We start from the raw sequence: 22,227 nt of genomic DNA, 5'->3' as shown, positions 1-22,227 counted from the left end.
TAAACAAGAAAAACACCCATTTCCCACATTAACACTGGTAAAACACACAATCAACCACATTGGCAAAATAAAACACTACAAATGGTAACACACAAACAATATGGATGGTAAAACACTGGTAAAACACACAATCAACCACATTGACAAAATAAAACACTACAAATGGTAACACACAAACAATATGGATGGTAAAACATTGGTAAAACACACAATCCAAAATCAAACAACCTTTGAACAATATGGATCGTAAAACACGCAATACATCATCAAGAAGAACACCCCATTTCCCACATCAACTCTGGTAAAACACACAATAAAAAACCTCGGCAAAATCAAACAAGCTTAAAACACTCTTAACAAAAAATAAACAAGAAAAACACCCATTTCCCACATTAACACATGTAAAACACACTTATCATCAGGAACATTTGAAAAGACACATCAACACTTGTCAATCGATCAGAATTTTAAAATCCTAGATTACAAATAGAGTTACAAAACACACCTCTGGGTTTAATCTGCTTCTTAACAACTTTCGCCGCCTCCACAGGAGTGCTCATCTTCTCCATTGGGTTTGTATTCTTGAATCGTTTGCCTGTAAAACAAAACACACACCGATGAACAACCACCACATGCACAACAAAATACGGAACTTAAAACCCTCTTACGTTTGTATTTTTTTGTGAATCTCTTATCATAATCCATGGATCCTATCTAATTTTGGTTGGGATTGATTTTCCGGAAGTTCGTTTAGAGAGAAAGGGAAAGAACGCGTGAAATGAGGGATAGTTATATGATTTGACGGTTTTTTGACTGATTTAAAACAGGTTCAATTACCAAACTACCCCTATTATATTAAAACCATCTACTTTTGAAACACAGTTATTACGAAATTGCCATCAAGTTGATCTCAGCCATTAAACACATTGATCTGATGGTGGAGATCGCTTCCTACACTTTGTAGGAAAAACACACTTTGTACCAGAACCCCACCCTATATATATATATATATATATATATATATATATATATATATATATATATATATATATATATATATATATATATATATATATATATATATATATATATATAGGTTTTCACCTATTCTAGGTGTCGTAGTTTTACTAACAAGCACTTACTTATTTATGTGTTTATTATTATTTTTATTTCTATCTTTTGTAGTAGTGGCGTGCTTATATATGCTTTTCTAGAAGCTTATGTATTGGTTATGGTTTTTGGAGCCGGTGGTCTCACTGGAAGCAACCTTTCTATCCCCTAGGATAGAGGTAAGGCGTGCCTACATCCTACCCTCCCCAGACCCTATCAGTAGCTTCGCTATAGGTGAGATTATACTGGGTATGATTGTTGTTGTTCGTTCACGTTATAAAAATTGTAACAAATAATGATGATGGTTATTATTATTATTCTAAATAATCAAACAAATAATGTAGCTATGATTATTATTACATGGGGAAATGGACTGTATCACCCTAAACTATGCAAAATTGGCCAATACCACGCCCAACTTTCAAGTTGGCTCCCACCACCCTCTACTTAACACTTTGGTGTACCTGTCACCCCGACGTTAACCAAACACTAACTCTGTTTGTTTATTTTGCTGATGTGGCTTTTTATCTGATGTGGCTTTTTATCTGATGTGGCAAGGTGATGTGGCATTTTTTAAATTATAATTAATATAAATATATATAAACACAGTATAGTCACTTTATAAAACCTAATCTCTCTAACTCACCTGCGACAACAACGCTTTCCGATGACCACCACAACTGACCACCGTCACCACAACCACCACCACCACCACCACCTAAACAACATCTCCAACTTCATCCACTTAACATCCACACACATCTCCACCATCTTCACTCCTAAGACCATAAACTATCAACATAAATATTACTCACTTCACACAGAACATAGAAAAAAAAATGGGAAAACGCCGACGAGCAGACTCCGACGACGACACCACCATCACACGCCTCCCCTTCAAAAACATCTTATCCACCCTCAAAACCCTAATCGCAACCACCAAATCCAACTTTTCTTCTCTCTCTACCTCTCCAGCCACCACCAACAACCACCTCCAGCCATCACCCTCCAACCCACAACCAAATGAATGTCAGATATGAAATAGGGACGACGGTGGCTTCGTCTCCTAGATCTGAAACGAGAACATACCATGGCTTCTCAAGTCCAAATCTCTGGTTCTTCTTTATCATCGAACGAGAACAGACCTGAAGGGAGGCGGCGACGGCTTGGTCCAAATCTCTGGTGATATTGTGCTTCAATCTTGGCTAGTAACGGTGATGTCCTCTCTCCCATCTCTCTCTCTCTTTCGGGTTCGTCGTTCCAATCTGAAAGGAGGCGGCGACGGTTGGGTTGTGTGTGACGGAGGTGGTTGTGGTGGTAGGAGTTCTGATTGATTTTCTCTGCAATTTGTGTTTGGGTTGAACTGGCAAGTGATTTAGGGTTTTTATTTATGTTTACAGAGATAGATGATGGTGAGTCCACGTAGCCTCTCCACCTCACAAGTTCCTTGCCACGTAGGATTAAAAAACAAACTGAGTTAGTGATTATTTAACGAAGGAGTGACACAACAACCTAAATGTTAAGTTGGGGGTGGTGGGAGCCAACTTGAAAGTTGGGCGTGGTATTGGCCAATTTTGCATAGTTAAGGGTGATACAGTCCATTTCCCCTTATTACATAGCAGGTATATGAAAGTGTATAAATAAAAGACAATGACTAGATACATTATATTCATGTAATTCATTCAATACATACAAAACACATTAGGGGCAATAGTGCTTGCCTACTATTGGTTGAAATGGTCGGCAGAGTGAATAGCGCCAGGCAGCTGCCTGACACTCTCCTTTGTTACGATTTTATTCCGTCTTAAAATTACGATTTTGCCATCAGTATAAAATTATGTTTTTATCCCCACTTAAAAACAAATTTACGTTTTTGCTCCCAGTTAAAAATTTCGATTTTGCCCTCGGTTCAAAATTACGATTTTGTCCCGTTTAAATTTACACTTTTGCCATTAGTTTTTATCCTTAAAATTACGATTTTGCCATCAGTTCAAAATTATGTCTTTACCCTCCAATTAAAAATAAATGTACGCTTTTGCTCCTAGCTAAAAATTTCAATTTTGCCATCGGTTAAAAATTTCGATTTTGCCCCTTTTTAATTTAGAGTTTTGCCATTAGTATTTTTTCTCACAGCCAAGTTACGATTTTCCCCTCAACTTAAATTTACATTTTCTCCATCGTTTTTGTTTGTTTTCCTGGTTAAATTACAATTTTGCCCCCAGTGTAAAATTGCAGTCATGCCGGCAGCCGCTTGGGACTCCTCCATTGATCATTTTAATTTACGATTTCATCCCTGAATTAAAATTATGATCTCGCCCTCAGTTCAAAATATCGCTTTTCCCATCGTTTTAGTTTTTTAGCAAAACTATAAAAGTTTTTTGTTTTAATTGTTTAAAACTCCATTTAATTTTTTTTTTCGTGTCAAGAATCTGCCTAACACTCGCTCATTAGTCTTGAAAAATTACAGTTTTGCCCTGAGCTGAAAATTACGGTCTTATCATCGTTTTAGTTTATTCCTAGCAAAATTTTAGTTGTGTTTTTTTAATTGATTAAGAATTATTTGGCCATCGCCCCGCAACGCGGGCGGGGTATCAACCAGTTCGAAACAATTGGTGTGATGTATTAGATTGAGCTTTGTGCTTGCAGATAGAACCACTACTTTGTTATACCATTTTGGTCTCATGTTGGATGAATAAGATGTAGACAACCTTATCTCTACCCTGTAGAAATAGAGAGACTGCTTTCAGTCCCGGCTCGCTAGATTACTTTGGGGCTGTTTGTTTACCTCTTAATGAGGCTCTTAATGGTTCAGACCTCTTACTGGTTCAACACTTAATACTTCAGGCTGTTTGTTTGACGAGCAGATGTCTGAATGGTTCAGACATTTGCCTCTGAACGGTTAAGATTTATACAGAGTCTGAATGGTTAAGACCTCTAATCTGAATTGGCCAGACATTTGCCTCTGAACGGTTAAATATTATACCGGCTCTTTTAATGATTCAGACCTCTTACTAGTTCAGCACTTAACCATTCAGATGTTGCCAAACAGCCCTTTGAGTAAAGATCTTAATTTAAAACCATATACATACAACATAAACTCCAGGGACTTTTAAAAACACTTATAGTATAGTACAGGGTTAACTTCGTAACCTCCCTTTCCATTCACAATCTCCAAACAACAATCAATGGCGATATCGCTTCGCTAACCTAAGCCACCGGCCCTCCCTAGACACAAACCGCCTATCCAGCTAACCTAAGCCGAGGCGCATATTAACCCTGTCCCCCGCACCTTACGCCGATCACCATGCCCTTAAACCTTCTCAAACTCACCTCCTCCATCTACCTCCACAACCACCACCACCACCACCACCAATGGCTCCGCCGGGCAATCACCACCGGAAAACCTAGAACACCTCTTCAATGCTCCGGCTGGTGCAGGATTACGCAATTTGCACCTCAATCACATGCTATTAACCACAACGATAATATTAACAACAGGTTAGGGTTTCGTCGTCCCAAAAGTTTCAGATATTGTTCCGTGAATATGGAATCTGTGAACAGTGATAATAGAGATCGTGGATCATCTGGATTGCCTACGCTACCGGCGAACGAAAACGGACATCTTAAACCTCATCCGTCGCAACAAAATCCGTCTGCAAAGTTGCTGACGTTGCCTACGATTTTGACTATTGCTCGAGTCGCATCTGTTCCTCTTTTGATTAGCAGTATGTTTTTCTTCCCTTTGATCTTTGTGAGCATTTGAATTGGAGCTTAATTATTGATAAGTTTTGTAAATTTGTTTGAATTGTGGACATGTTAGATGATTTTCTTATAATTATTATATACTGGTTTATGCTCATTTTCATCCTGCAAAATATTAATTGTTATACAGTGAATTTATTGAAGCTAACTAATTATTTTTCGTGTTTTTTTTAGCATTTTATATGGATAGTCGGTTTGGAACGAATGCTACGACCTGTATTTTCATTGCTGCATCAGTTACGGATTGGCTTGATGGCTATTTAGCAAGAAGAGTATGCAATTTTCGTGTTTTTGAACTTTTGAGAAAGATTGGATGGATCATTAGTTCTTTACGTTTCCTAAGTTAGTGATTCGCGATGTCTGTGTTTGATTGTAGATGAACTTAGGAACTGCGTTTGGTGCGTTTTTGGATCCGGTGGCTGATAAGGCATGGCTTTGCTAGTCTAGACGTTAAAGCCTGATATTTTTATTCAAGATTTGGGTAAATAACTGATGATATGGTTGTAGGTTTACAAAGTTGTGTGATTGTTTGTGGTGCAGCTTATGGTTGCCGCTACATTGGTTTTGTTATGTACAAGACCTCCAGAAGCTGCTATATTTGGGCAACTACCGTGGTTATTGACTGTACCAGCAATTGCAATAATTGGCAGAGAGGTAAATTCCTCATTTATTTTAGTGCGATGTTAATGTAGATGCAAGATACTGATACTTGTTTTATATGATTGTGATTTATCAATTAGGGGGATTATTGGGGATACATCAAGGCCTAGTGTTTTGTCATTATTTTGTTGTCTTTATGTTTCACTGGTTATAGAGGGATGGGGTTGTATGACACAATGAATTAGGTATTTTTTAATGACACCTACATTTTTTTGATATTTTGAAATCTGTATATAACCTTTCTTAATATGATAAATTAATTGATAAATATTAAATAACTTATAGTTTAATTTATTATTGGCTTCATAGTTAGATGATTAAGTAAGCATGTACCCATAAGCGCATTTTTATATAGTCATGTGATAATATATAAACAGATTTATGAATCTGATGAATATTAATGATGTGTGCCAGATAACAATGTCCGCGGTTAGAGAATGGGCTGCTTCTCAAGGGAGTAAACTTTCGGAGGTTCTATTCTATTCATTTTCTAAATTCATGGCTGTAGTATTTCTGCTAAAGCAATCGGTCAATCGAATTTTATTGTTTTTTATTCATGTTTTTGAGGATAATGCATGTTTTTCAGGCTGTAGCTGTAAATAATTTGGGGAAGTGGAAAACAGCCACACAAATGATTGCGTTGACCATTCTTCTTGTGATTAGAGACAGCAGGTGAATTTTATTTTAGAGTAAACCTCAATTTACCACCCTGTGGTTAGACTCCACTGACACTTTAGACGCCCCTAACTCCCTAAGAAACCTTTGTCCGTTTACACGCTCAACGTTTGCAATTCGCTACACTTTACAACCTTCTGTTAGTTGAGCGTCTTGTTGACCGTTAGCAGGAGGGTGCAAAGACATTATTGTCCCTAATCCTTATTATTATTAAAAACAAATTTTTTGAACAATTATCAACCCTCTCAGCATTTGTAAACATCCTATCATATCCGACCCGTTCCTAAAAAAAGTCCACATTTGACTTTTTAGTGACAAAAAGTCATTAATGATTATTTTATTGAACACTTAAACTCAATGAGGGTTTTTTGAATGCCTGAAATGACGCAGCTTTACAGAAGCAGGGTTTCTGGGTGCAACGGGTGTTGGTTTTCTTTACATATCAGCTATGCTAGCCGTATGGTCATTAGTTGTGTATATGAAGAAGATATGGAGAGTAATGCTGATGTAACACCTTGGAGAACTTACTGCTGACAAATCATGCTATTATAGAAGCCCAAAAGCTATATTTCTACCTAGCAATTACATCTTGTATTTTTTTTTGTTTGGAAGCTCAGTTCACTAGTTTTGTTGACATAATACATAAAGAAACATTTTTGTGGTTCATAAGTTGTATTCTTGGTATACTAGAAAATGGTTATTTTTGTGAATTTCTAATTATACCGGATTTCTGGTCATTGCTTTTAAAGAGACCCGAAACTAGTTAATCATGCTATCCTTACCTTCTAACCAATCGGCCAATCACGCTATCCTTACCTTTCAACCAACCCCTTCGATTCAGTTTCTGCAGCAGTATAAAATCTCGGACCCGATGGATGCCTACATAATTTTTTTTTTTTCCAGCAGTGGCAAGAATCCGCGAAATAATGTTCTTTCTCCTTTTTGTGTTCTTTCTGAATGGAGCTACGCGAGGGAAAGCTCAGCTTTCTACTCTGCCGCAAAAGGGGGCCGCTTTCTTCCCCCCAAAAATGCCAGTTCCGCCGTCAGGGCCTAGCAAGAAGCATATTCTGTTCCAAAGCTTCGTTTCATTCCAGCAACAGTAGTCTATGGTTCGAAGCGCCGTGTTCCATCCGGCGCGAATCCTCTCCATAACTGTATAGTGGAGGTCTTACTTGTATTGCAATAATGAAAAGATGACAGTGACTTTATCCTAGCTAAGAAAGGTAATCGATCCCAGCTTAAACTTTTTACTTGGTAAAGTATAAGGTTCTACCGAAGCAGGGAAGCTCTAGGGATTTGCTAACCAGTGTGAAGTTGCCTTCGAGTTGGGAAAAGCATTTACATGGAGTCGGCTATTCCTGATTCAGCAAAGGAAAGAAGCCTTGATCCCAAGACTAGCTGCGTCTTTTTTCGACTAGTGAGTTGACCTCCACTATACTAGTTATGGAGAGGATTCGCGCCAGATGGAACACGGCGCTTCGAACCATAGACTACTGTTGCTGGAATGAAACGAAGCTTTGGAACAGAATTATGCTTCTTGCTAGGCCCTAACGGCGGAACTGACATTTTTGGGGGGAAGAAAGCGGCCCCCTTTTGCGGCAGAGTAGAAAGCTGAGGTTTCCCTCACGTAGCTCCATTTAGAAAGGACACAAAAAGGAGAAAGAACATTACCAAATTATGGTCATTATTTGTATAGCTGTATGGTCATTATTTGTATATACGAATAAGATATGGAAAGTAAAGCTGATGTAACATTGGAGAACTTACTGCTGACCAACTATGCTATTCTTGAAGCCCAAAACCCATTTTTCTTCCGAGCAATTATATTTGTAGTTCTTTTTTTGTTTGTTTGGATGCTTGGATGTTCACTAGTTATATTGCCACAATACATAAAGAAACAGTTTTGTGGTTATTAAGTTGTATCCTTGATATACTTAAATTTTCTTTAATTTTTCGTTAAAATTATTAATTTTTTCTGATCATTGCTTATTATCACTAGTCTCATAACATGTCTAGAACCCATTACATAACCAGTCTGGTTGAGTCCATTTGAACTGCCTTCATTTAAAATGGTGAACCAGGCTCGGTGGTTCATCCAAATTTCAGTTTTTTTTTTTTTCCTTTTTAAAATATCCTTTAGGCTCCTAATACCAGGTTTCATATATTTTGTTAAGATTGTAAATTCAAACCAACAGATTAGAGTAGTTTCTTATTTTATTTGAAATTAATCATATATAGCATTTTAAAAACTGACAGTTCAATGATATACTAATAGACTAGTAATTGATTTGGAAACATTCTCTTTTGTTGCGTTTTCTAAATTGATGGGTTAGGACTAATGAATGGAGAATATGCATCTTTAATTTAAAGCTCTGGTTTTAAACTAGAAATATATTCCATAGGGATCCTACGAGAAGTCCACCCTATTTGAGAAACTTGAGAAACAATCTGGACCATACATTTTCCCTAAGCAAAAAATGCAAAAAAAGGTGAAAAAAAAACAATTTTTTTTTTGGAAAAATCGCAGCTTTTTCTTTAAGGATTAAATTTTTTATTTTTAAAAATAATTTTTTTTGGGATTTATACACATGTGTATATTGTTAATTTTTTAACTATACATATATGTATATTGTCAATTATACATATTATACATGTTTAAAATTGAAAAAATATGTGTTATAAATCCTAAACCTTATACCATAAACACTAAAGCTAAACCTTAATGCTAAACCCTAAAGCTAAACCTTAATTCTAAACCCTAATGCTAAACCCTAAACTAAACCCTAATTCAAAACCCTAAAGCTAAACCCTAATGCTAAACCCTGAAGCTAAAACTAAACCCTAAAGCTAAACCCTTAATGCAAACCCTAAAGATAAAGCTAAACCCTAATGCTAAACCCAAAAGCTAAACCCTAAATACTATTACTAAACCCTAATGCTAAACCCTAAAGCTAAACCTTAAACCACAAAGCTAAACCCTAAACCCTAAATACTAATGCTAAACCCTTAATAACACTTATTTTTCAATTTTAAACATGTATATCCTATACATATATGTATAGTTAAAAGATTAACAACATACACATGCGTATAAATCCAAATTTTTTTTAAAAAAATAAAAATAAAAAATTAAATCCTTAAAGAAAAAGCTGCGATTTTCCCAAAAAAAAATTGCATTTTTTTTTACATTTTTTTGGAGTTAATTACTGTTTTCGTCCATGTGGTTTGTCAAAAATCACTATTTCAGTCCATTAATTTAAAAATTGCGATTTCAGTCCCTGTGGTTTCACTTTCGTAACCATTTCAGTCCACCTCTGTTAACCCCATCCATTTATTCTGTTAAGTACACGTGAATTGACCATAATGCCCTTATTAATAAAAAACAAAAAGATATCTTAATGAGTTAATTACTGTTTCCGTCCCCGTGGTTTGTCAAAAATCACTATTTCAGTCCCTGTGGTTTCACTTTCGTAACCATTTCAGTCCAGTCTCCTAACACCGTGTATTTTACCGTTAAGTTTTTAATGAATACTTAAATTACCCTTGTGTTAATTAAATAAAAAAAACCAAGGAAATTTAAAAGATCGTATTCTAGGACCCACTTGTTAAAACACAACCCCACGCTAACCCACCCCATTCCATCCATGCTCTCATTTTCGACAAAAAGTTTCCGGTCATCTTCTCCGGCATCACAACCCCACCCTCTTAATGTCCGACGACCCATTACCCCACCCCAATTAATATCTTCCTAGCAGCATTAATTAACATAATAATTTTAAAAAATAATGATTATCTAGACATTTTCTCACTCTAAAATCCAAAATTTAAATTTTGGAACCATATATGTAAAAATAGTGCCAGACTTCTACTTCTACTGAAGCCATGGTGGGTCGAACCCTAAAATCCAATTTAATTAACACAAGGGTAATTTAGGTATTTCATTAAAAACTTAACGGTAAAATACACGGTGTTAGGAGACTGGACTGAAATGGTTACGAAAGTAAAACCACAGGGACTGAAATAGTGATTTTTGACAAACCACAGGGACGGAAACAATTATTAACTCATTTAGACATCTTTTTGTTTTTTATTAATATGGGCATTATGGTCAATTCACGTGTGCTTAACAGAATAAATGGATGGGGTTAACGGAGGTGGACTGAAATGGTTACGAAAGTGAAACCACAGGGACTGAAATCGCAAGTTTTAAACCAATGGACTGAAATTGTGATTTTTGACAAACCACATGGACGAAAACAGTAATTAACTCCATTTTTTTGCTTAGGGAAAATGTGTGGTCCAAAGTGCTTCTCAAGTTTCTCAAATAGCCTACTACTTCTCACATGATCCTTATCCTTCCTTTAAAGCTCATTGTCATAGATTTCATTATTGTTATATAAGAGCATCCACAATGTGTTGTTTTTTTTTACTTTTCCGTTTTAGCGTGACATTTTAGTGGATCTCATTACTCCACATTGAAGGTCCGGACCTGCGAACTTTAGACAAACCGGTCATGTGCCACAATGTGATGGGATGAGTTATGAGGTCAGCTAAGATGCCACGTTAAAAGTTAAAACAAACAAACAAAAAACACTACATTATGAGTGCTCTGTAGCAGTTTGTAAAGATGTGTACATTATGGTTGCTCTTAACCTTGTACACACGGTGATTCCTATTTACAAACCAAATAACATATTAAACTAAAAATGACTCATATGTATCAACCAAACATAAAAGTTTAACTATTTATTTAAGATACATACAAGGGACTGTTTGTTTACCTCTTAATGAGTCTTTTAATAGTTCAGACTTCTTACTGGTTCAGCACTTAATGGTTCAAACTGTTTGTTTCATGAGCACATGTCTGAATGGTTCAGATATTTGCCTCTGAATGATTAAGCATTATACTAAGGGACTGTTTGGCAACTTCTGAATGGTTAAGTGCTGAACTAGTAAGAGGTCTGAACCATTAAGTGATGAACTAGTAAGAGGTCTGTTGAAACACTGGTTAACACAAGGATAATCAATGGGGTTATTTCGTCTGAGGGGTTCAACCTCTTTTCTTGCTCGTAACAATGGCTGGAGATCTGCAAAACAGTAAACACCGTTAGTCTCGTTAAGAGGGGAGAAGGGGATTTTCCCTCTTAACCAGGCTCCGGCGTGAGAATACGTACTGTTTTGAGAGGAAATAAACTGTGTGTGTATAGAGTGAGTATGGAGAGTAAAGATCCTGAACCTGAATGATGAAGGGTCCTATTTATAGCCGGAGGGTGAAGAAGGAAGGAGCAGCTGTGCCAGCTGTGGGCGCGCGCCAGCTGTCCGACCAAGAAGAATATCCTCTTGGTCTGCTCTGTCACGGCAGGTGTAGTGGTACACGTGGCGTCGTTATATTTGTCCACGCTGGATACCTCGTACTGGCGTCGTCAGCCCTGCTCCCTGATTTGTCGCAGGCCTATGTGGCGTTCTGCGTATGGTTACACGTGTTGTCCTTTATGTCGGATAGAGCATCTTTGGTGCCAGCTGCGAGTCTTCCAGAAGTTTCTAGAAGCTTCTGGATTGCTACGCTGATGTGGACGCCTTGTATGCTCAAAAGTGGTGTGGTCCCTGCCATGTAGGCAGGGAATTGGGACCATACCTCTTCAAGTCCCCCCAGTCCAGTGTGCCTTCTAGTTGAGTTGATCGTCTAGGAGGGATTCTGGACTTATGAAAAAAGTGAGCTTTTGTGGCGCGTGGAGTTTTTTGGCTTTCTGGAAAAGGTGAGCCAAATGGACGCATCGCGCATGGGTTTTGGCCCTTTGGAGAAAGTGAGCCAAATGGACGCATCGCGCATGGGTTTTGGCCCTTTGTAAAAAGTGAGCCAAATGGACGCATGGAGCATGGGTTTTGGCCCTTTGAAAAAGTGAGCCAAATGGACGCATCGCGCATGGGTTTTGGCCTTTTGTAAAAAGTGAGCCAAATGGACGCATGGCGCATGGGTTTTGGCCCTTTGAAAAAGTGAGCCAAATGGACTCATGGCGCATGGGTTTTGGCCCTTTGAAAAAATGAGCTAAATGGACGCATGGCGCATGGGTTTTGGCCCTTTGTAAAAAGTGAGCCAAATGGACTCATGGCGCATGGGTTTTGGCCCTTTGAAAAAGTGAGCCAAATAGACGCATGGCGCATGGGTTTTGGCCCTTTGAAAAAATTGAGCCAAATGGACGCATGGCGCATGGGTTTTGGCCCTTTGTAAAAAGTGAGCCAAATGGACTCATGGCGCATGGGTTTTGGCCCTTGATGTTTCCTTCTGGTGGAAGTTTGGTGGTTATGGGGAAGTGTTTGGTGTGACTGTCTGACATCCCTGTCTTATCGGAGGTGAACAGTTGCTTTTTCAGTGACTTTCTGTCACGTCAGCCGGCCTTGTCGCCCATGCTTCCCGAAAAAAGGGCTGACGTCTTCTCTCTCTTCTGACGTGTCACTCCTTTATTGGTTGCTTTTTAAAAGCTCTGACGGTCCACTACCCTTCGCATTAAATGCGATGGGTATAAATAGGAGGCGGTTACCCTTTCTCCTTTACATTTTCAAATTTCAACTGTGATTTTCTCTCTATCTTCTCCCCTTATTCTCCGTTTCTCCATATTTTCCTTGAGTTCAGATCTTCTACTTCTTGGTGCTTGTATCATGTCTGAGAAGAATCCTACCCAAAAGAAAAGAAAACATAGGGGGAAAGCCCCTCCTGGTCCGGACCAGGCTGTTATTGGTTGGAAGGAGGAGGAGTTTCAGAATCTGGTAAGGGGTATGAACTTCCGCCCTGAGTGGAGAGCTCAGTACCCTCCTCCCGGATCTACTGCTTTGGATGCCCCTCCAGGCTATATCACCTTATATGCAGCGTTTTTCCGGGAGGGTAGTTTCCGGCTACCGATAACGAAGTTTACTGCTGCTGTGCTAAGGGGTTATGGACTTCATATCTCCCAGGTGAATGCGATTGGGCTTCCTCGTATTACCCATTTCGAATACGTCTGTAGGTCTTACCGTGTTGAGCCAACTTTCGAGATGTTTAACGTTTTCTACAGCGTTACATACACCAGTGGTTTTTATTCTTTTCAAGCGAGAACGTGTGTTACTCCGGTGTGCTCTGTGCCGTTAAAGAGCCTTCATGACTGGAAGCAGAAGTTCTTTTACATCCGCCGTGGTGTAATTCCAGTAGATATGTCGTATAGGCATGTGAGCCAAGGGATCCCTAAGGTGGATGTTCTGCAAAACTTTGCTGCTCAGGACTGGTATAGGAAGATAACCGCTAAGGCGACTGCTATTTCTCAGCTGGATGAGATGGCTTTAGTTGGTGCAGGGATGAGTTTGTTGTGGGTGCCCAAACATCCACTGGGTCAACCTGTGTACAGCCATCGGGGCAAATGTATGGTTCTTTCATAAGTTACCTTTTAATTATTTTCCTTTATGTTTATTATGTTTTCTTATTTTGTTGCCAATATGCAGTTGGCTACAGTTTGTTGAATGTATTGGACCCTAAAGCGGCGGGTGCCATGGTTGAAGCTATCCAAGCAAGCTGAAGGGAACCCGACGTGGTTAGACCACCGATGATAGCTTGAGTAGATATGCTAACGAGACTTTAGGTGAAGATGTTTGGGATGACTCTGTCGACTCGGGTCGAGGGGAAGTCATTGTCCTTTCGAGTGGAAGTTCTGACAAAAACTTTGAAGATCTAACCGCTCATTGCGCGCGTGCAGGTACCGCGCATGGTGATGTTGCTGAGCCCGTGCACGAGGTTGTCGGTGATGATGATGATGTAGAGGTGTCTGCTGACCCCTCTGCTCAGTTGGAGCTAAGAAAAAAGGCGAGGACTGATAGGTCTGGAAGGAGAGAGGAGAAGCCTGAGGGTAAAGCTGCTGGTTCTTCTCGTAAGCGACCCTCTACTCTTCCTTGTCTAGATTATGTGGTAGTTTCTGATACGTTGCCTGGCCTAGGGGTTGGTGAAAGGAATCAACAGTCGGATCCTGATGACAGTGCTACTCTTACTGAGCACATGAAGAAAAAAGCCCTCGAGGATCAAAAGCGCAAGCTTGATGAGCAGTCCGCTGCTCTTCTTGCTGCTAAAAAAGCAAAACTTCACAAGGAAGCCCCCCCAGCACCTTCTGAATCTGAGATTGACCTTGGTGTTTTTAGCGGGGGTCGTGGGAATCTGTTGGAGGAGTTTATGCTGCATCCGCCCCTCCTACTGGTAATTGGCCTTTAATTTGCCTGTCGTCTTTTCGTTTTCCTCGAGTTGTTTTTGATTTCTGTTTCATGGCAGCGTCCAAGTTTGGCAAGAAACCTCGTATGGTGGATATTTCTCAAATTACGCCACCTGCTTCTCCCCCATCGAGGATAATTGGTTTGACCCCTCCTCGTGACGATGTTGATGTGAGCACGAGGGGTGGTGAAGGTTTTACTGGGGGAGTGGTTGAAGGAGGTGCTGATGCTGGAGGTGACGGTGGAGGTGATAAAGGTAAGGGTGTTGAAGTGGAGATGGAGTCTAGTGAGACAACTCCACAACAAACCATTTATACCAAACGTCCTCCTGGTGGAGGTGGGGCTACTTCTGGCGTGGTGCGCAGCCCGCAGCTTGAACATGACCCTACTGATTCTTGGGGTAATCCAGCTTGTGATGACTTGCCTTATGCCCCGCGCTGGAACCTTACCCAGGGCTCCAGGATGAATGATGTCAATAATTGTCACGAGTTTTTTGCTATGTCTCTTCCTCCTGCTGAGAGGATGTTTCAGAAGAACCGCAATCGTTTTGCCCTGTTGGACGATCACGTTCGCGCCGGAGTTAATTTCTTTGCTACTTCTCAGGAAATTCTTCGCGAGTGGCGGTCAATGGGGGAAGAGACTCTTGAGTTTGAGGAGTCGAAGAAGTTGTTTGCTGAAGAGAAGGAAAAATTTAATGCGGAAAAGAAAAGCCTGCAGTGGAGGGTTGCTGATGCGGAAAAGAAGCTTGAAGAGCAAAAACTGTTGAATGATCAGAAGCAGAAGGATTGGGAAACCGCGTGCGCGCGCACGAATGTTGAGATGCAATCTCAACGTGATGCGATCGTGCGGTTATCTGGTGAAAAAGCAGATCTTGCTGAAGAGGCTCAGCAGGCTCGAGTTGCATCCGAGAAAAAAGAGAAAGAGTATGTTGATCGGATCGATAAGTTGGAGGTTCTTGTTCAGCAGAAGGTGGCTGAGTGTGAGGCTGCGCAGCGCCTTCTTGTTGAAAAGACTGCTGAAAGTCAAGCAGCAGAACTCCTTGCTGAGGAAACATCTGCTGACACCAGATGGTTGCTTTCTCGTGGTGTACCCCTGGTAATTTCTTTTGCTCTTTCGTGTTCTTTTGTTTTTGCGATTTTTTATTTGATTGCCTTGTTTTATGCAGCTTGCTGACCGTATTCTAAATTCGCCTGAACTTGCCACGTACATGTTTGAATTGGGCCAAGCGGGTTATAATAGCGGTCGTAAGTTTGGGTACGCTGAAGGCAAGGCTGCAGCAATCAACAAGGAAAAAGATTATCACTTTGCATTGTATAAGGAAGATTGTGATGGTGCTTATGCTGCTAAGCGCAAGGCGTTTTCAACTCTTGACTTTGCTGTCGTCCGGGTGGCACAGAAGTTGTCTCGAAAACCAGATGGGGTTGCCTTGTTGAAGAAAGCCTTGGGGGAAGATGGGGATGCAGCGGGAGGTGCTGGCACCAGTCAGACTTGATCGATGGATTCCGGCCTGTGCGCCGTGTATGGCCATGGATAGGCCTGTAATGTTGGTTGTTTAAGACAATTTCAATTTTGCATACCTGTGGGTGTGTGTACTTGATATTCTTGTGAATGTTTTATCGCTTTTTATTGGTTATGCGAATTTTGTTATCGTCATAATATGTGCATGTTTAATTACTTTGATCAGGTGTCCCGAATGAATGATGGCGCTGACAGGTGATGTTGTGTTACTACAACATTTTTATTCTGTTGTTTGAACATGTGCGGTTGCATGTGACATACGAAGTGATCGAGTTGCAGGTTATTGTGTGAGCTCAGCTGTGTTCAGCCTTGGAGCATTACAATGTTTAGTTACCCTGCTATCGATGTTTTCGTGTTTATGTGGGCACGAAGTTATATTTTGGCGTTTTGTAGGCTTTGGTTGTGTTTCTGACCCGGCTGTTCACTTGGTTGTGACGAGCCTTGGAGGTCTACAACGTTTCCTATGGTCGAGCCATTGATGTTTTCGTGTACGCCCAAAGTAATAAATGCAGTTGTGACAAGAAATTTGCATGAAATAAAGGTAGCCAAACACTTCTTGTATTAAGTAAATGTGTTGGCGATTCGCCTTTTACGATTACATGGTTGTATTACATGTAGCACTTTCGGAGTTGTTGGGCATTCCAGGTTCGTGGAACCTCTTTGTCGTTGATGGTGCGTAGTTTGTATGCTCCCTTGCCGAGTACTGCATCGATTATGTACGGGCCTTCCCATTTGGGAGCCAGTTTTCCCGGTTTTTCCACGTTGGGTGCTTCATTGTCTCTTAGGATATAATCTCCCGGATTGAAGGTGCAGATTCGGACTCTGGAGTTGTAATACTTTTCGAGCTTTGATTTGTATTTGGCTTCGTTGATTGCTGCCATCTCCCTTCGTTCTTCTAGGAGGTCTAGGTCGATCCTCCTTTCTTCGTCATTGTTGATTAGATTCATGGAGAGCATTCTTGGAGATGGTAGCCCGATTTCTGCTGAGATCACAGCTTCAGACCCATAGACCAAGCTGAAAGGCGTTTCACCATTGCTTGTCTTTGGCATTGTTCTATGGGCCCATAGTATGCTGGGTAGTTCGTCGACCCACCCTCGTCGTTTCTCACCAAGCCTTGCCTTTATGCCATCGACGATGCTTTTGTTGACCGCCTCGACTTGACCGTTCCCTTGCGGATGCGCAACCGAAGAGAAGGTGTGCTCGATGTTCAATTCTTTGAACCATCGTTCGAGATCGTCTGCTGCAAAGTTCGTCCCGTTGTCGGTGATGATTCTGAGGGGCAAGCCGAACCGGCATATGATTTGTTCCCATATGAATCGCTTGACGACTGCCGATGTGGTTGATGCAAGCGCCTTTGCTTCTACCCACTTGGTGAAGTAGTCAACCGCGACTATTATGAACTTAACTGCCCCCGATGCTTCTGGGAAAGGACCTACCATGTCTATGCCCCATTGTTGAAAAGGCCATGCGGTTGTTACGGGTACTAGTTCGTTCTTGGGGCGCATGGTCTTTGGCGCATGTCTCTGACAGCCACTGCACTTTCTCAATTCTTTCACAGCATCAAGATGCATCCTGGGCCAGTAGTATCCGGCATTCATCACTTTTGCCACTACCATTCGAGGCCCAGCATGGATACCACAGATTCCTTCATGTACTTCCCGGATCAGATAATTTGCATCGTCGGCGTCAACACATCTTAGCAGCGGGCCAAGATACGACTTTCGGTACAGTATCCCGTCCGCTATCTGATAATGCTCTGATTTGTATTGGATCTTTCGCGTCTCGGCTTTGTTTTCTGGGAGTATCCCAGACTGCAAGTACATGATTATCGGTGTCATCCAGGACGTTGTGCCTGTCTGGATAACGCTGACTTCTCTGAGTGGAACGGATGGGTTGCTTAAAACCTCTATGCGCACATCCTTCGCTAGGTGCTGGAAGCTTGTTGATGCGAGCTTGCTTAATGCGTCCGCTGGCTTGTTTTCGCTTCGGTTTATGTGGTGCACCTTGTAGGGATAGAAGGTTTGCAGCAACGTTTTTGCTTAGTTGAGATAGAGTGCCATTATGTCGCCCTTGGCTTCGTATTGGCCGTTGATTTGGCCTGCTACTAACATGGAGTCCACATGCGCTTCGATGTGTCGGACCCCCATTTTGATTGCCAATCGTAAGCCAGCCAGGAAGGCTTCATACTCTGCTTCGTTGTTTGTACTCTTGAAATCCAGGCGTATGGCGTATGTGAATTCATGTTTGTCTGGGCTCACCAGCCTTAGCCCCGCGCCTGCTCCATCTTCGTTAGATGCACCATCTGTGTACAACAGCCATGACTCCTCTATTTGCTTTTTCTCAGCTTTCTCCATCGCTTTACATTCTCTATCTTTGTCATCTGGGACTTCCGTCATAAAATCTGCCAAGACTTGGCCTTTGATTGATGGTCTTGGTCTGAAAACCACGTTATGACCCCCCAGTTCTATTGCCCATTTAGCTAGCCTTCCTGATACTTCTGGCCTTGCAAGGATATTTCCAATGTTGTAGTTTGTTAGCACGTGGATGACGTGATTGGCAAAATACCTGCGCAGCCGTCTTGAAGTGTGAATCAGCGCAAGGACTAGCTTCTCCATGATTGCATACCGAGTTTCTGGACGGTCAAGGTTCGCGACACATAGTAAACTGGTGTTTGAATACCTTGACGATCGACGAGTAATACGGCCCCGACTGCCCTGTCGGAAGCTGACAGGTAGAGTACCAAAGGTTCTCCCTTGTTTGGTGCGGTTAGTGTTGGCAGTCTTATGAGGCAATCTTTCATCTCGCGGAACGCACTCTCTGCTTCCGGAGTCCATTGGAACTGGCTTTTCTTCATGCAAGTGCGCAAGGTCATGATGAATGGGAAGGATTTTGCAGCGTGATTAGCTAAGAAACGATTGAGTGCGGCTAATCGTCCTGCTAGTTTTTGCATGTCTTTGATGTTTGCTGGTGAGGGCATCCTTTCTATTGCTTGTACCTTTTCTGGATTTACCTTAAAACCATCCTTTGTGACGATGAAGCCCAAGAACTTCCCTTCTTCCATTCCGAATGAGCACTTTGCTGGGTTCAGCTTGATACTTACGCTGCGCAGCGTATTAAAGGTCTTCTGTATGTTCGCCAGCATCGTGCTTTCCTCTTTGCTCATGATTACCAGATCATCCATGTACACTTCTATGTACTTACCGATGGCGTCACTGAATGTTTCGTTCATCAACCTTTGGTATGTCGCGCCTGCATTTTTCAAGCCGAAAGGCATCTTGGTGTAGCAATACAGGCCTGCTGGCGTGCGAAATGCGGTTTTATCTTCGTCTTGAACGGCCATTTGAACTTGATGGTACCCTTTGTAGCAATCCAGAAAACATTTCCACCGGAATGTTGCCAAAGAATCGATTTTCTCGTCTATGTCTGGTAAGGCGTAGCAGTCACGGGGACATGCCTTGTTCAGATCCTTGTAGTCGACACACATTCTCCAGCTGCCATTTGGTTTCTTTACCATTACTGGGCTTGCTACCCATGTTTGGTACCTGACTTCTCTGATGATTCCTGCGTTTAGCAACTCTAGCACTTGTTCTTTCATGGCATCGTGTTTGATGTCGCCTAGGTGGCGTTTGGCGTGCACCACTGGCTTTGCGTCTTCTGAGACATTTAGACGGTGTTCTGCTATGTGCCGTGGAACACCGACCATATCAGCCGGTGTCCAGGCGAACACGTCCATGTTTTCGTGCACTAATTTCTTGAGCGCCGCGTGCGTCAAGTCAGACATGGCGGGCCCCAGGGTGACTGTTTGTTCTGGGTATGTGTTGTTCAATACCCATTTTTCTGCCTCTATGCGCGGTGCTGGTTTGCTTGCTTTTGCTGGCCTGATTTCGTCTGTTGCTAGCACTTCTTTGCTTGCGTATATCAACGCGATGTCTGTTTCGGTTGGAAATCCTACGACGGAGTGTGGTGCAGAACAGATCATACTGAAATCTCCCTGTGATTCTCTTCCTAGGAGGATGTCATGTCTTGAGTGCGCCGGAAGTACCATGAATGTGACTTCTTCAGTCCTTGAATTCCTCCCGTCTGAAAGCAACACCGGGAATGATATTTGCCCTAGGGGAAAGACGGCTTCGTTGCAAAAACCAATTAGTGGATAATCGACTGGCTCTAAGTGCGCCTTGTCCTCTTGATCAAATTGGTTGAAGCATTGTTCATATATGATATCCGCGGTGCTCCCCGGATCAATGAAGATGTAATCTGTTTGGTAGTGGCCAATCACCCCTGGGATGACTATCGGTCGCTTTTCTCTCGGACCTCCTCTAACAACTGGAAAAATAACTTGCTTTTCGCGCCATGAATCATCCTGCGCGCGCTTGTTGTAGTTTTTCCTTGGTCTTCGTGGACCTCCCTGCACCATGTGGGTTTCTAGCTTTCTGAGCTTTTTGTTATCTGGCCCCTCATCTCTTCTTTGTATTTGGCGGTAATCGCGCTTTCCGCCTTTGACCAAATGAGTGAGCTTTCCATCTCTCAGGGCTCTCTCGATTTCTTGCTTTAGACTGAAACAGTCGTCGGTTAAGTGGCCCGTATCTTTATGGAATTCACAGAAGAGATTTGGGTCTTGTCCCCTTTTGTTGCGCATCTGTAAGGGTGGTTTGAACTGATGATTTTCTGTAGCTAGGACTTCAGAGGGTGTTTTGGTCAGTGGAGTCCACTGCTTTTCTCTGTTTTCTCGCTTCACTTCTTTTCGATGGGCTATTTGGTTGATTGTATGGCGTGCGTCTTCCCTTGGAGGACTTCTTTCTCTGTGCCCAGAAGCCTTCCAGGGTTGATTTCTGCCCCTTCTGTTGTGTCGATCATTGTGGTTGTGTGCGCGCTGACGGTGGTCGTCACCGGTCAACTGTCTGTCTGTCTGCACAATGGTTTTGGCTGCTTCTATGAAGGTTTCCCAATCTTTGGGTCCTCCGTCTCGCCCTTTGATTCTTTTAACCAAATCGTCACACTTGACTGCCCGCATGAAGTGAGCGCGCATCATCTTTTCTGGTATATCTCCGATTTCTAAACATTCTTTGTTGTACCTTGTAATGAAGTCTTCTACGCTTTCGTAGTCTTTTCTCCATATGTTTAAACAGTCGCCGGGGTCTCTGGCTTGTCTTCGCTGCTGAGAGAAGTGTGCTAGGAACTTTTCTCGGAAATCGACCCATGACTTGATTTTACCTGCCGGTAAATTGTCGAACCAAATGCGTGCTGCGCCGACGAATGTTTGAGCAAACAGGTGGCACCAGGTTGGTAAGTTCCATCCACCTGTTGCTCCTGCACCCTTAAACACCTGGAGGTGATCATCTGGGTCTGTCAACCCGTTGTATTTTCCCACGTTGTGTGGTAACTTCGTTTTGTCGATCGCGGCGCAGGCGATTTCTCTGATGAATTTTGAATTTTCAGCCATGTCCTCGGGACGATAGCTCAAGGTGTAATCATGCTCTGCTTTTGGGTTGTACCCTGCGCGCTTGGTTGGTTTGTATGCTTCGTGTTCCGGATGAAGCCTGCTAAACACCGAGTTTTCTTCCTTGTATGTTGGGTCCTCTTCTTCTTCTTCCCATTCTGTATTCATGTTGCGCGCGCCTAAGCGGGTTTGGATTGGTCTTCGTTGTAGATTGGAGTTTTGTACGAAGTTGCTTTCTGTTTCAGCATAGGTATCGCGCGTGTCATGCGCGCTGGGTCTTCTTACATTTTGCACCGGTCCTTTCTCTGGACGTAAGTTCCACGCGCTAGTCTGCTGAGCCGTGTGTGTGCTCAGAGACCTTGGTTGTGGAGTTACGAATGCTGTTTGGTTAGCTTGCGCTTGGAGCAGAGCTTGTTGTGCGCTGAGCTGCGTGTAAACGAGGTTTATGGACGCCATCTGTTCGGCGTACCAGGAGGCCAGAGTTTTCCCTTCTGGTAGCCCTAAAAGTGCAGAGTAGTTGAGTTGTGCTTGTTCCGATGGAGCAGAGGGGCCTGCTCCATGGCTTAGAGTCTGCATCGGCGGGGGTATTTGGTGCAATACCCCTGTTGGCGTTTGGAAAACAGCTCCATTTGTGGTTTGAGTGGTGATTCTTGCTGGTGGTGTTTGGAAAGTGGGTCCAGCTGTGGTCTGGTTAACGACCCTAGACACACTCCCAAAGATAGGAGGAAAATCATTGTTCAGTTGCCCCTCTTGGATGGTTTCGTTCCTTTGACTCCTTTGGACGTGTGCTGTGTCCGAAACTAGTTCAAAGGAAGAAACTTCTCCGTCGACTGGGTGTGAGG

General features: G+C 42.0%; 1 protein-coding gene across 1 annotated transcript; it reads left to right on the top strand.

Moving 5' to 3' along the window:
- The first annotated feature begins 4,243 nt into the window (after nucleotides 1-4,243).
- Nucleotides 4,244-8,140, top strand: LOC110904985 (CDP-diacylglycerol--glycerol-3-phosphate 3-phosphatidyltransferase 2). The gene is made up of 7 exons (XM_022150845.2): nucleotides 4,244-4,835; nucleotides 5,047-5,144; nucleotides 5,249-5,299; nucleotides 5,413-5,526; nucleotides 5,947-6,003; nucleotides 6,119-6,204; nucleotides 6,598-8,140. The coding sequence occupies exons 1-7, from the start codon at nucleotides 4,415-4,417 to the stop codon at nucleotides 6,716-6,718; spliced, it is 948 nt and encodes a 315-aa protein (XP_022006537.1). The 5' UTR covers nucleotides 4,244-4,414; the 3' UTR covers nucleotides 6,719-8,140.
- Nucleotides 8,141-22,227: the final 14,087 nt, after the last annotated feature.

Source organism: Helianthus annuus, chromosome 14, assembly GCF_002127325.2.
Source record: "Helianthus annuus cultivar XRQ/B chromosome 14, HanXRQr2.0-SUNRISE, whole genome shotgun sequence".
Classification (NCBI taxonomy): domain Eukaryota; kingdom Viridiplantae; phylum Streptophyta; class Magnoliopsida; order Asterales; family Asteraceae; genus Helianthus; species Helianthus annuus.
The sequence above is the reverse complement of the archived record's forward strand: the minus strand, read 5'-3'. Positions and strand labels throughout refer to the sequence as shown.